The sequence below is a fragment of the Sesamum indicum genome, linkage group LG5 (genome assembly GCF_000512975.1).
Source record: "Sesamum indicum cultivar Zhongzhi No. 13 linkage group LG5, S_indicum_v1.0, whole genome shotgun sequence".
Lineage (NCBI taxonomy): Eukaryota > Viridiplantae > Streptophyta > Magnoliopsida > Lamiales > Pedaliaceae > Sesamum > Sesamum indicum.
The window spans coordinates 11,174,757-11,190,098 of record NC_026149.1 but is presented as its reverse complement, the minus strand read 5'-3'; the positions used below and the strand labels follow the sequence as shown (position 1 = coordinate 11,190,098).

At 35.3% G+C, this 15,342-nt stretch overlaps 1 protein-coding gene across 18 annotated transcripts in view; it reads right to left on the bottom strand.

Annotated features, from left to right (window-relative positions):
• LOC110011994 (protein PXR1-like) overlaps positions 1-14,960 on the bottom strand; it is a 15,411-nt gene extending 451 nt beyond the window's left edge. Inside the window, exons 1-31 of one of the 18 annotated variants that reach the window (XR_002287117.1) lie at positions 14,839-14,960; positions 14,670-14,738; positions 14,035-14,110; positions 12,904-13,276; positions 12,735-12,803; positions 12,100-12,175; positions 11,452-11,824; positions 11,283-11,351; positions 10,648-10,723; positions 10,000-10,372; positions 9,831-9,899; positions 9,196-9,271; positions 8,548-8,920; positions 8,379-8,447; positions 7,744-7,819; positions 7,096-7,468; positions 6,927-6,995; positions 6,292-6,367; positions 5,645-6,016; positions 5,476-5,544; positions 4,841-4,916; positions 4,193-4,565; positions 4,024-4,092; positions 3,389-3,464; positions 2,741-3,113; positions 2,572-2,640; positions 1,937-2,012; positions 1,290-1,661; positions 1,121-1,189; positions 490-561; positions 46-212 (exon numbers count right to left, since the gene is read on the bottom strand). Coding sequence is in view for 1 of the 18 variants with exons in the window: in XM_020693861.1 (XP_020549520.1) it covers positions 13,078-13,276; positions 14,035-14,110; positions 14,670-14,738; positions 14,839-14,869 (375 nt within the window). In the remaining 17 variants the exon portion in view is untranslated. Of the gene's footprint in view, positions 1-45; positions 213-485; positions 1,190-1,289; positions 1,662-1,936; positions 2,013-2,571; positions 2,641-2,740; positions 3,114-3,388; positions 3,465-4,023; positions 4,093-4,192; positions 4,566-4,840; positions 4,917-5,475; positions 5,545-5,644; positions 6,017-6,291; positions 6,368-6,926; positions 6,996-7,095; positions 7,469-7,743; positions 7,820-8,378; positions 8,448-8,547; positions 8,921-9,195; positions 9,272-9,830; positions 9,900-9,999; positions 10,373-10,647; positions 10,724-11,282; positions 11,352-11,451; positions 11,825-12,099; positions 12,176-12,734; positions 12,804-12,903; positions 13,277-13,551; positions 13,628-14,034; positions 14,111-14,669; positions 14,739-14,838 lie in introns of those variants that run through there. The other 17 variants (XR_002287106.1, XR_002287115.1, XR_002287118.1 and 14 more) reach the window with 17 other exon arrangements.

Genomic DNA, 15,342 nt, shown 5'->3' with positions numbered 1-15,342 from the left:
ACCACTTACGTTATCAAAACTCGGTGGGGATTGCTTTTCTATCTCTTTTTTTTTTTTTTGCCGAATACTGCTCTCTTTTTCTTTTTTTTTTCTTTTTGTTCTTTTTTTGTTTTTCTTACTCTTTTTGTTCTTTTTCTTCGGATTTTCTTTATGGCGTTCGAATTCTCTTAAGCTTATCCCCCATTGCATCTTTAGAAATCCGTTCTTGTAATCTGAAAAAAAAATAGAAGACAAGACAACCATGTAAGAAACCCATAAACCTAAGAAGAGAATAATGTCCTTTGAAGAACTAATTAACATTCATAGCTCTAATTCTAAACACTAAAGTGTCATTAGTCCATTTATTTTTGAGCAACTTCAATGAGAAATAAACAAATATTGCATCCAGCTCACGGCAGTAAACTACAGTAGAAACCCCCGTTACATATAAACTAGAAATTCTACAAAATAAACAAAGCTTATGTAACTTAATGTTTTCAACATACCTACTTGATATTCCACCACCTCCATAAATTCGTCCACTTTTACGCTCAATAATGTTCATGGTCAAATCAATTTTGCCTGCATTGACGAAATTACAATAAACCAATAGATCCAGGTGGACACTGCCGTTAATATTTAACCACATTTACCAAAAACATTGAAGTAGCATCAAAAACCATTTACCAACAGCCGGCTCACGAATAATACTAACGTCGTCCGTAATACCATAGCTAGGACATAACCCACATCACTTTTCCACTAAATCATACAATAGACCTTCATAAGACAAATAGCTCAATCGAGTTCACAACGAGCAAACTTTAAACATGAGATAGTAAACTAATCTACCAATGCCAATTTGTGCAATTCCTTTTATTGCATTTTGCAACCGTTGCTTATGAAACAAGTTGTATAATGGCCTCGTTATTTATCACTATCCCAACAACTCACAACTTCTTTCAAGAAGAAAGTGGTAAAGAGAGCTGAGGGCAGTGCATGGGAAGTTGGTCTCGTATTTTAGAAAAAATAAACTACAAGGAAAGAAAGCAACAGAAAAAGTTCTATGGAGCTAGTTACCCAATGCATACAACAGAATGAAATATTCCATAAGACATCAAAGATCAAATGTACCAAATACCTGCCCTTTCTTGGTGGTAAGTTGCAAGACTAATGTTGCTGGCTATATTTCCCCACAGTTGGCTCACCACTAAAGACAACAAGAAATAACACGAGCTATGAGATCTATTAGCGATATGGAAACAAACAAGTTCACATGATTAAAGAAAAATTGGGAACGAGTCACATACGTCTTATCAAGGATATGTATGGATATATCATTCACCCCTTCTTCTCAAACTTGTAATTTAATAATCTCCACAAATGCAATCGGATCAAGAAACTCAAATTCGGGAGATACTCCAATGCGAAAGGGGATTCCAGCAATGGAGAAAGCTCGACATTTCCCACCACCACTGACGTTATCAAAACTCGGTGGGGATTGCTTTTCTATCTCTTTTTTTTTTTTTGCCGAATACTGATCTCTTTTTCTTTTTTTTTTCTTTTTGTTCTTTTTTTGTTTTTCTTTCTCTTTTTGTTCTTTTTCTTCGGATTTTCTTTTTGGCGTTCCAATTCTCTTAAGCTTATCCCCCATTGCATCTTTAGAAATCCGTTCTTGTAATCTGAAAAAAAATAGAAGACAAGACAGACAACCATGTAAGAAACCCATAAACCTAAGAAGAGAATAATGTCCTTCGAAGAACTAATTAACATTCATAGCTCTAATTCTAAAGACTAAAGTGTCATTAGTCCATTTATTTTTGAGCAACTTCAATGAGAAATAAACAAATATTGCATCCAGCTCACGGCAGTAAACTACAGAGAAACCCCCGTCACATATAAACCAGAAATGCTACAAAATAAACAAAGCTTATGTAACTTAATGTTTTCAACATACCTACTTGATATTCCACCACCTCCATAAATTCGTCCACTTTTACGCTCAATAATGTTCATGGTCAAATCAATTTTGCCTGCATTGACAAAATTACAATAAACCAATAGATCCAGGTGGACACTGCCGTTAATATTTAACCACATTTACCAAAAACATTGAAGTAGCATCAAAAACCATTTACCAACAGCCGGCTCACGAATAATACTAACGTCGTCCGTAATACCATAGCTAGGACATAACCCACATCACTTTTCCACTAAATCATACAATAGACCTTCATAAGACAAATAGCTCAATCGAGTTCACAACGAGCAAACTTTAAACATGAGATAGTAAACTAATCTACCAATGCCAATTTGTGCAATTCCTTTTATTGCATTTTGCAACCGTTGCTTATGAAACAAGTTGTATAATGGCCTCGTTATTTATCACTATCCCAACAACTCACAACTTCTTTCAAGAAGAAAGTGGTAAAGAGAGCTGAGGGCAGTGCATCAGAAGTTGGTCTCGCATGTTAGAAAAAATAAACTACAAGGAAAGAAAGCAACAGAAAAAGTTCTATGGAGCTAGTTACCCAATGCATACAACAGAATGAAATATTCCATAAGACATCAAAGATCAAATGTACCAAATACCTGCCCTTTCTTGGTGGTAAGTTGCAAGACTAATGTTGCTGGCTTTATTTCCCCACAGTTGGCTCACCACTAAAGACAACAAGAAATAACACGAGCTATGAGATCTATTAGCGATATGGAAACAAACAAGTTCACATGATTAAAGAAAAATTGGGAACGAGTCACATACGTCTTATCAAGGATATGTATGGATATATCATTCACCCCTTCTTCTCAAACTTGTAATTTAATAATCTCCACAAATGCAATCGGATCAAGAAACTCAAATTCGGGAGATACTCCAATGCGAAAGGGGATTCCAGCAATGGAGAAAGCTCGACATTTCCCACCACCACTGACGTTATCAAAACTCGGTGGGGATTGCTTTTCTATCTCTTTTTTTTTTTTTTGCCGAATACTGATCTCTTTTTCTTTTTTTTTTCTTTTTGTTCTTTTTTTGTTTTTCTTTCTCTTTTTGTTCTTTTTCTTCGGATTTTCTTTTTGGCGTTCGAATTCTCTTAAGCTTATCCCCCATTGCATCTTTAGAAATCCGTTCTTGTAATCTGAAAAAAAATAGAAGACAAGACAGACAACCATGTAAGAAACCCATAAACCTAAGAAGAGAATAATGTCCTTCGAAGAACTAATTAACATTCATAGCTCTAATTCTAAAGACTAAAGTGTCATTAGTCCATTTATTTTTGAGCAACTTCAATGAGAAATAAACAAATATTGCATCCAGCTCACGGCAGTAAACTACAGAGAAACCCCCGTCACATATAAACCAGAAATGCTACAAAATAAACAAAGCTTATGTAACTTAATGTTTTCAACATACCTACTTGATATTCCACCACCTCCATAAATTCGTCCACTTTTACGCTCAATAATGTTCATGGTCAAATCAATTTTGCCTGCATTGACAAAATTACAATAAACCAATAGATCCAGGTGGACACTGCCGTTAATATTTAACCACATTTACCAAAAACATTGAAGTAGCATCAAAAACCATTTACCAACAGCCGGCTCACGAATAATACTAACGTCGTCCGTAATACCATAGCTAGGACATAACCCACATCACTTTTCCACTAAATCATACAATAGACCTTCATAAGACAAATAGCTCAATCGAGTTCACAACGAGCAAACTTTAAACATGAGATAGTAAACTAATCTACCAATGCCAATTTGTGCAATTCCTTTTATTGCATTTTGCAACCGTTGCTTATGAAACAAGTTGTATAATGGCCTCGTTATTTATCACTATCCCAACAACTCACAACTTCTTTCAAGAAGAAAGTGGTAAAGAGAGCTGAGGGCAGTGCATGGGAAGTTGGTCTCGTATTTTAGAAAAAATAAACTACAAGGAAAGAAAGCAACAGAAAAAGTTCTATGGAGCTAGTTACCCAATGCATACAACAGAATGAAATATTCCATAAGACATCAAAGATCAAATGTACCAAATACCTGCCCTTTCTTGGTGGTAAGTTGCAAGACTAATGTTGCTGGCTATATTTCCCCACAGTTGGCTCACCACTAAAGACAACAAGAAATAACACGAGCTATGAGATCTATTAGCGATATGGAAACAAACAAGTTCACATGATTAAAGAAAAATTGGGAACGAGTCACATACGTCTTATCAAGGATATGTATGGATATATCATTCACCCCTTCTTCTCAAACTTGTAATTTAATAATCTCCACAAATGCAATCGGATCAAGAAACTCAAATTCGGGAGATACTCCAATGCGAAAGGGGATTCCAGCAATGGAGAAAGCTCGACATTTCCCACCACCACTGACGTTATCAAAACTCGGTGGGGATTGCTTTTCTATCTCTTTTTTTTTTTTTTGCCGAATACTGATCTCTTTTTCTTTTTTTTTTCTTTTTGTTCTTTTTTTGTTTTTCTTTCTCTTTTTGTTCTTTTTCTTCGGATTTTCTTTTTGGCGTTCAAATTCTCTTAAGCTTATCCCCCATTGCATCTTTAGAAATCCGTTCTTGTAATCTGAAAAAAAATAGAAGACAAGACAGACAACCATGTAAGAAACCCATAAACCTAAGAAGAGAATAATGTCCTTCGAAGAACTAATTAACATTCATAGCTCTAATTCTAAAGACTAAAGTGTCATTAGTCCATTTATTTTTGAGCAACTTCAATGAGAAATAAACAAATATTGCATCCAGCTCACGGCAGTAAACTACAGAGAAACCCCCGTCACATATAAACCAGAAATGCTACAAAATAAACAAAGCTTATGTAACTTAATGTTTTCAACATACCTACTTGATATTCCACCACCTCCATAAATTCGTCCACTTTTACGCTCAATAATGTTCATGGTCAAATCAATTTTGCCTGCATTGACAAAATTACAATAAACCAATAGATCCAGGTGGACACTGCCGTTAATATTTAACCACATTTACCAAAAACATTGAAGTAGCATCAAAAACCATTTACCAACAGCCGGCTCACGAATAATACTAACGTCGTCCGTAATACCATAGCTAGGACATAACCCACATCACTTTTCCACTAAATCATACAATAGACCTTCATAAGACAAATAGCTCAATCGAGTTCACAACGAGCAAACTTTAAACATGAGATAGTAAACTAATCTACCAATGCCAATTTGTGCAATTCCTTTTATTGCATTTTGCAACCGTTGCTTATGAAACAAGTTGTATAATGGCCTCGTTATTTATCACTATCCCAACAACTCACAACTTCTTTCAAGAAGAAAGTGGTAAAGAGAGCTGAGGGCAGTGCATGGGAAGTTGGTCTCGTATTTTAGAAAAAATAAACTACAAGGAAAGAAAGCAACAGAAAAAGTTCTATGGAGCTAGTTACCCAATGCATACAACAGAATGAAATATTCCATAAGACATCAAAGATCAAATGTACCAAATACCTGCCCTTTCTTGGTGGTAAGTTGCAAGACTAATGTTGCTGGCTTTATTTCCCCACAGTTGGCTCACCACTAAAGACAACAAGAAATAACACGAGCTATGAGATCTATTAGCGATATGGAAACAAACAAGTTCACATGATTAAAGAAAAATTGGGAACGAGTCACATACGTCTTATCAAGGATATGTATGGATATATCATTCACCCCTTCTTCTCAAACTTGTAATTTAATAATCTCCACAAATGCAATCGGATCAAGAAACTCAAATTCGGGAGATACTCCAATGCGAAAGGGGATTCCAGCAATGGAGAAAGCTCGACATTTCCCACCACCACTGACGTTATCAAAACTCGGTGGGGATTGCTTTTCTATCTCTTTTTTTTTTTTTGCCGAATACTGATCTCTTTTTCTTTTTTTTTTCTTTTTGTTCTTTTTTTGTTTTTCTTTCTCTTTTTGTTCTTTTTCTTCGGATTTTCTTTTTGGCGTTCCAATTCTCTTAAGCTTATCCCCCATTGCATCTTTAGAAATCCGTTCTTGTAATCTGAAAAAAAATAGAAGACAAGACAGACAACCATGTAAGAAACCCATAAACCTAAGAAGAGAATAATGTCCTTCGAAGAACTAATTAACATTCATAGCTCTAATTCTAAAGACTAAAGTGTCATTAGTCCATTTATTTTTGAGCAACTTCAATGAGAAATAAACAAATATTGCATCCAGCTCACGGCAGTAAACTACAGAGAAACCCCCGTCACATATAAACCAGAAATGCTACAAAATAAACAAAGCTTATGTAACTTAATGTTTTCAACATACCTACTTGATATTCCACCACCTCCATAAATTCGTCCACTTTTACGCTCAATAATGTTCATGGTCAAATCAATTTTGCCTGCATTGACAAAATTACAATAAACCAATAGATCCAGGTGGACACTGCCGTTAATATTTAACCACATTTACCAAAAACATTGAAGTAGCATCAAAAACCATTTACCAACAGCCGGCTCACGAATAATACTAACGTCGTCCGTAATACCATAGCTAGGACATAACCCACATCACTTTTCCACTAAATCATACAATAGACCTTCATAAGACAAATAGCTCAATCGAGTTCACAACGAGCAAACTTTAAACATGAGATAGTAAACTAATCTACCAATGCCAATTTGTGCAATTCCTTTTATTGCATTTTGCAACCGTTGCTTATGAAACAAGTTGTATAATGGCCTCGTTATTTATCACTATCCCAACAACTCACAACTTCTTTCAAGAAGAAAGTGGTAAAGAGAGCTGAGGGCAGTGCATGGGAAGTTGGTCTCGTATTTTAGAAAAAATAAACTACAAGGAAAGAAAGCAACAGAAAAAGTTCTATGGAGCTAGTTACCCAATGCATACAACAGAATGAAATATTCCATAAGACATCAAAGATCAAATGTACCAAATACCTGCCCTTTCTTGGTGGTAAGTTGCAAGACTAATGTTGCTGGCTATATTTCCCCACAGTTGGCTCACCACTAAAGACAACAAGAAATAACACGAGCTATGAGATCTATTAGCGATATGGAAACAAACAAGTTCACATGATTAAAGAAAAATTGGGAACGAGTCACATACGTCTTATCAAGGATATGTATGGATATATCATTCACCCCTTCTTCTCAAACTTGTAATTTAATAATCTCCACAAATGCAATCGGATCAAGAAACTCAAATTCGGGAGATACTCCAATGCGAAAGGGGATTCCAGCAATGGAGAAAGCTCGACATTTCCCACCACCACTGACGTTATCAAAACTCGGTGGGGATTGCTTTTCTATCTCTTTTTTTTTTTTTTGCCGAATACTGATCTCTTTTTCTTTTTTTTTTCTTTTTGTTCTTTTTTTGTTTTTCTTTCTCTTTTTGTTCTTTTTCTTCGGATTTTCTTTTTGGCGTTCCAATTCTCTTAAGCTTATCCCCCATTGCATCTTTAGAAATCCGTTCTTGTAATCTGAAAAAAAATAGAAGACAAGACAGACAACCATGTAAGAAACCCATAAACCTAAGAAGAGAATAATGTCCTTCGAAGAACTAATTAACATTCATAGCTCTAATTCTAAAGACTAAAGTGTCATTAGTCCATTTATTTTTGAGCAACTTCAATGAGAAATAAACAAATATTGCATCCAGCTCACGGCAGTAAACTACAGAGAAACCCCCGTCACATATAAACCAGAAATGCTACAAAATAAACAAAGCTTATGTAACTTAATGTTTTCAACATACCTACTTGATATTCCACCACCTCCATAAATTCGTCCACTTTTACGCTCAATAATGTTCATGGTCAAATCAATTTTGCCTGCATTGACAAAATTACAATAAACCAATAGATCCAGGTGGACACTGCCGTTAATATTTAACCACATTTACCAAAAACATTGAAGTAGCATCAAAAACCATTTACCAACAGCCGGCTCACGAATAATACTAACGTCGTCCGTAATACCATAGCTAGGACATAACCCACATCACTTTTCCACTAAATCATACAATAGACCTTCATAAGACAAATAGCTCAATCGAGTTCACAACGAGCAAACTTTAAACATGAGATAGTAAACTAATCTACCAATGCCAATTTGTGCAATTCCTTTTATTGCATTTTGCAACCGTTGCTTATGAAACAAGTTGTATAATGGCCTCGTTATTTATCACTATCCCAACAACTCACAACTTCTTTCAAGAAGAAAGTGGTAAAGAGAGCTGAGGGCAGTGCATGGGAAGTTGGTCTCGTATTTTAGAAAAAATAAACTACAAGGAAAGAAAGCAACAGAAAAAGTTCTATGGAGCTAGTTACCCAATGCATACAACAGAATGAAATATTCCATAAGACATCAAAGATCAAATGTACCAAATACCTGCCCTTTCTTGGTGGTAAGTTGCAAGACTAATGTTGCTGGCTATATTTCCCCACAGTTGGCTCACCACTAAAGACAACAAGAAATAACACGAGCTATGAGATCTATTAGCGATATGGAAACAAACAAGTTCACATGATTAAAGAAAAATTGGGAACGAGTCACATACGTCTTATCAAGGATATGTATGGATATATCATTCACCCCTTCTTCTCAAACTTGTAATTTAATAATCTCCACAAATGCAATCGGATCAAGAAACTCAAATTCGGGAGATACTCCAATGCGAAAGGGGATTCCAGCAATGGAGAAAGCTCGACATTTCCCACCACCACTGACGTTATCAAAACTCGGTGGGGATTGCTTTTCTATCTCTTTTTTTTTTTTTTGCCGAATACTGATCTCTTTTTCTTTTTTTTTTCTTTTTGTTCTTTTTTTGTTTTTCTTTCTCTTTTTGTTCTTTTTCTTCGGATTTTCTTTTTGGCGTTCCAATTCTCTTAAGCTTATCCCCCATTGCATCTTTAGAAATCCGTTCTTGTAATCTGAAAAAAAATAGAAGACAAGACAGACAACCATGTAAGAAACCCATAAACCTAAGAAGAGAATAATGTCCTTCGAAGAACTAATTAACATTCATAGCTCTAATTCTAAAGACTAAAGTGTCATTAGTCCATTTATTTTTGAGCAACTTCAATGAGAAATAAACAAATATTGCATCCAGCTCACGGCAGTAAACTACAGAGAAACCCCCGTCACATATAAACCAGAAATGCTACAAAATAAACAAAGCTTATGTAACTTAATGTTTTCAACATACCTACTTGATATTCCACCACCTCCATAAATTCGTCCACTTTTACGCTCAATAATGTTCATGGTCAAATCAATTTTGCCTGCATTGACAAAATTACAATAAACCAATAGATCCAGGTGGACACTGCCGTTAATATTTAACCACATTTACCAAAAACATTGAAGTAGCATCAAAAACCATTTACCAACAGCCGGCTCACGAATAATACTAACGTCGTCCGTAATACCATAGCTAGGACATAACCCACATCACTTTTCCACTAAATCATACAATAGACCTTCATAAGACAAATAGCTCAATCGAGTTCACAACGAGCAAACTTTAAACATGAGATAGTAAACTAATCTACCAATGCCAATTTGTGCAATTCCTTTTATTGCATTTTGCAACCGTTGCTTATGAAACAAGTTGTATAATGGCCTCGTTATTTATCACTATCCCAACAACTCACAACTTCTTTCAAGAAGAAAGTGGTAAAGAGAGCTGAGGGCAGTGCATGGGAAGTTGGTCTCGTATTTTAGAAAAAATAAACTACAAGGAAAGAAAGCAACAGAAAAAGTTCTATGGAGCTAGTTACCCAATGCATACAACAGAATGAAATATTCCATAAGACATCAAAGATCAAATGTACCAAATACCTGCCCTTTCTTGGTGGTAAGTTGCAAGACTAATGTTGCTGGCTATATTTCCCCACAGTTGGCTCACCACTAAAGACAACAAGAAATAACACGAGCTATGAGATCTATTAGCGATATGGAAACAAACAAGTTCACATGATTAAAGAAAAATTGGGAACGAGTCACATACGTCTTATCAAGGATATGTATGGATATATCATTCACCCCTTCTTCTCAAACTTGTAATTTAATAATCTCCACAAATGCAATCGGATCAAGAAACTCAAATTCGGGAGATACTCCAATGCGAAAGGGGATTCCAGCAATGGAGAAAGCTCGACATTTCCCACCACCACTGACGTTATCAAAACTCGGTGGGGATTGCTTTTCTATCTCTTTTTTTTTTTTTTGCCGAATACTGATCTCTTTTTCTTTTTTTTTTCTTTTTGTTCTTTTTTTGTTTTTCTTTCTCTTTTTGTTCTTTTTCTTCGGATTTTCTTTTTGGCGTTCCAATTCTCTTAAGCTTATCCCCCATTGCATCTTTAGAAATCCGTTCTTGTAATCTGAAAAAAAATAGAAGACAAGACAGACAACCATGTAAGAAACCCATAAACCTAAGAAGAGAATAATGTCCTTCGAAGAACTAATTAACATTCATAGCTCTAATTCTAAAGACTAAAGTGTCATTAGTCCATTTATTTTTGAGCAACTTCAATGAGAAATAAACAAATATTGCATCCAGCTCACGGCAGTAAACTACAGAGAAACCCCCGTCACATATAAACCAGAAATGCTACAAAATAAACAAAGCTTATGTAACTTAATGTTTTCAACATACCTACTTGATATTCCACCACCTCCATAAATTCGTCCACTTTTACGCTCAATAATGTTCATGGTCAAATCAATTTTGCCTGCATTGACAAAATTACAATAAACCAATAGATCCAGGTGGACACTGCCGTTAATATTTAACCACATTTACCAAAAACATTGAAGTAGCATCAAAAACCATTTACCAACAGCCGGCTCACGAATAATACTAACGTCGTCCGTAATACCATAGCTAGGACATAACCCACATCACTTTTCCACTAAATCATACAATAGACCTTCATAAGACAAATAGCTCAATCGAGTTCACAACGAGCAAACTTTAAACATGAGATAGTAAACTAATCTACCAATGCCAATTTGTGCAATTCCTTTTATTGCATTTTGCAACCGTTGCTTATGAAACAAGTTGTATAATGGCCTCGTTATTTATCACTATCCCAACAACTCACAACTTCTTTCAAGAAGAAAGTGGTAAAGAGAGCTGAGGGCAGTGCATGGGAAGTTGGTCTCGTATTTTAGAAAAAATAAACTACAAGGAAAGAAAGCAACAGAAAAAGTTCTATGGAGCTAGTTACCCAATGCATACAACAGAATGAAATATTCCATAAGACATCAAAGATCAAATGTACCAAATACCTGCCCTTTCTTGGTGGTAAGTTGCAAGACTAATGTTGCTGGCTATATTTCCCCACAGTTGGCTCACCACTAAAGACAACAAGAAATAACACGAGCTATGAGATCTATTAGCGATATGGAAACAAACAAGTTCACATGATTAAAGAAAAATTGGGAACGAGTCACATACGTCTTATCAAGGATATGTATGGATATATCATTCACCCCTTCTTCTCAAACTTGTAATTTAATAATCTCCACAAATGCAATCGGATCAAGAAACTCAAATTCGGGAGATACTCCAATGCGAAAGGGGATTCCAGCAATGGAGAAAGCTCGACATTTCCCACCACCACTGACGTTATCAAAACTCGGTGGGGATTGCTTTTCTATCTCTTTTTTTTTTTTTTGCCGAATACTGATCTCTTTTTCTTTTTTTTTTCTTTTTGTTCTTTTTTTGTTTTTCTTTCTCTTTTTGTTCTTTTTCTTCGGATTTTCTTTTTGGCGTTCCAATTCTCTTAAGCTTATCCCCCATTGCATCTTTAGAAATCCGTTCTTGTAATCTGAAAAAAAATAGAAGACAAGACAGACAACCATGTAAGAAACCCATAAACCTAAGAAGAGAATAATGTCCTTCGAAGAACTAATTAACATTCATAGCTCTAATTCTAAAGACTAAAGTGTCATTAGTCCATTTATTTTTGAGCAACTTCAATGAGAAATAAACAAATATTGCATCCAGCTCACGGCAGTAAACTACAGAGAAACCCCCGTCACATATAAACCAGAAATGCTACAAAATAAACAAAGCTTATGTAACTTAATGTTTTCAACATACCTACTTGATATTCCACCACCTCCATAAATTCGTCCACTTTTACGCTCAATAATGTTCATGGTCAAATCAATTTTGCCTGCATTGACAAAATTACAATAAACCAATAGATCCAGGTGGACACTGCCGTTAATATTTAACCACATTTACCAAAAACATTGAAGTAGCATCAAAAACCATTTACCAACAGCCGGCTCACGAATAATACTAACGTCGTCCGTAATACCATAGCTAGGACATAACCCACATCACTTTTCCACTAAATCATACAATAGACCTTCATAAGACAAATAGCTCAATCGAGTTCACAACGAGCAAACTTTAAACATGAGATAGTAAACTAATCTACCAATGCCAATTTGTGCAATTCCTTTTATTGCATTTTGCAACCGTTGCTTATGAAACAAGTTGTATAATGGCCTCGTTATTTATCACTATCCCAACAACTCACAACTTCTTTCAAGAAGAAAGTGGTAAAGAGAGCTGAGGGCAGTGCATGGGAAGTTGGTCTCGTATTTTAGAAAAAATAAACTACAAGGAAAGAAAGCAACAGAAAAAGTTCTATGGAGCTAGTTACCCAATGCATACAACAGAATGAAATATTCCATAAGACATCAAAGATCAAATGTACCAAATACCTGCCCTTTCTTGGTGGTAAGTTGCAAGACTAATGTTGCTGGCTATATTTCCCCACAGTTGGCTCACCACTAAAGACAACAAGAAATAACACGAGCTATGAGATCTATTAGCGATATGGAAACAAACAAGTTCACATGATTAAAGAAAAATTGGGAACGAGTCACATACGTCTTATCAAGGATATGTATGGATATATCATTCACCCCTTCTTCTCAAACTTGTAATTTAATAATCTCCACAAATGCAATCGGATCAAGAAACTCAAATTCGGGAGATACTCCAATGCGAAAGGGGATTCCAGCAATGGAGAAAGCTCGACATTTCCCACCACCACTGACGTTATCAAAACTCGGTGGGGATTGCTTTTCTATCTCTTTTTTTTTTTTTTGCCGAATACTGATCTCTTTTTCTTTTTTTTTTCTTTTTGTTCTTTTTTTGTTTTTCTTTCTCTTTTTGTTCTTTTTCTTCGGATTTTCTTTTTGGCGTTCCAATTCTCTTAAGCTTATCCCCCATTGCATCTTTAGAAATCCGTTCTTGTAATCTGAAAAAAAATAGAAGACAAGACAGACAACCATGTAAGAAACCCATAAACCTAAGAAGAGAATAATGTCCTTCGAAGAACTAATTAACATTCATAGCTCTAATTCTAAAGACTAAAGTGTCATTAGTCCATTTATTTTTGAGCAACTTCAATGAGAAATAAACAAATATTGCATCCAGCTCACGGCAGTAAACTACAGAGAAACCCCCGTCACATATAAACCAGAAATGCTACAAAATAAACAAAGCTTATGTAACTTAATGTTTTCAACATACCTACTTGATATTCCACCACCTCCATAAATTCGTCCACTTTTACGCTCAATAATGTTCATGGTCAAATCAATTTTGCCTGCATTGACAAAATTACAATAAACCAATAGATCCAGGTGGACACTGCCGTTAATATTTAACCACATTTACCAAAAACATTGAAGTAGCATCAAAAACCATTTACCAACAGCCGGCTCACGAATAATACTAACGTCGTCCGTAATACCATAGCTAGGACATAACCCACATCACTTCATAAACCTATGAAGAGAATAATGTCCTTCGAAGAACTAATTAACATTCATAGCTCTAATTCTAAAGACTAAAGTGTCATTAGTCCATTTATTTTTGAGCAACTTCAATGAGAAATAAGCAAATATTGCATCCAGCTCACGGCAGTAAACTACAGTGGAAACCCCCGTTACATATAAACTAGAAATTCTACAAAATAAACAAAGCTTCTGTAACTTAATGTTTTCGACATACCCACTTGATATTCCACCACCTGCATAAATTCCTCCACTTTTATGCTCAACAATGTTCATGGTCAAATCAACTTTGCCTGCATTGACGAAATTACAATAAACCAATAGATCCAGGTGGACACTGCCGTTAATATTTAACCACATTTACCAAAAACATTGAAGTAGCATCAAAAACCATTTACCAACAGCCGGCTCACGAATAATACTAACGTCGTCCGTAATACCATAGCTAGGACATAACCCACATCACTTTTCCACTAAATCATACAATAGACCTTCATAAGACAAATAGCTCAATCGAGTTCACAACGAGCAAACTTTAAACATGAGATAGTAAACTAACCTACCAATGCCAATTTGTGCTATTCCTTTTATTGCATTTTGCAACCGTTGCTTATGAAACAAGTTGTATAATGGCCTCGTTATTTATCACTATCCCAACAACTCACAACTTCTTTCAAGAAGAAAGTGGTAAAGAGAGCTGAGGGCAGTGCATCGGAAGTTGGTCTGGTATTTTAGAGAAACTAAACTACAAGGAAAGAAAGCAACAGAAAAAGTTCTATGGAGCTAGTTACCCAATGCATACAACAGAATGAAATATTCCATAAGACATCAAAGATCAAATGTACCAAATACCTGCCCTTTCTTGGTGGTAAGTTGCAAGACTAATGTTGCTGGCTTTATTTCCCCACAGTTGGCTCACCACTAAAGATAACAAGAAATAACACGAGCTATGAGATCTATTAGCGATATGGAAACAAACAAGTTCACATGATTAAAGAAAAATTGGGAACGAGTCACGTACGTCTTATCAAGGATATGTATGGATATATCATTCACCCCTTCTTCTCAAACTTGTAATTTAATAATCTCCACAAATGCAATCGGATCAAGAAACTCAAATTTCGGAGATACTCCAATGCGGAAGGGGATTCCATCAATGGAGAAAGCTCGACATTTCCCACCACCACTTACGTTATCAAAACTCGGTGGGGATTGCTTTTCTATCTCTTTTTTTTTTTTTTGCCGAATACTGCTCTCTTTTTCTTTTTTTTTTCTTTTTGTTCTTTTTTTGTTTTTCGTTCTCTTTTTGTTCTTTTTCTTCGGATTTTCTTTTTGGCGTTCGAATTCTCTTAAGTCCCTTATTTAACAAAATATTTATATCTCAATAGTTATTTTATGGCCTAATAGTTATGTTGATTATATTTCAATAGTAACTGTTATATATAGATTTTAAATTTAGATATTTATTGTAATATTTTCTAAACTATGCTTCAACTTCTAACTTAAGTCATTATGTATATTTGAT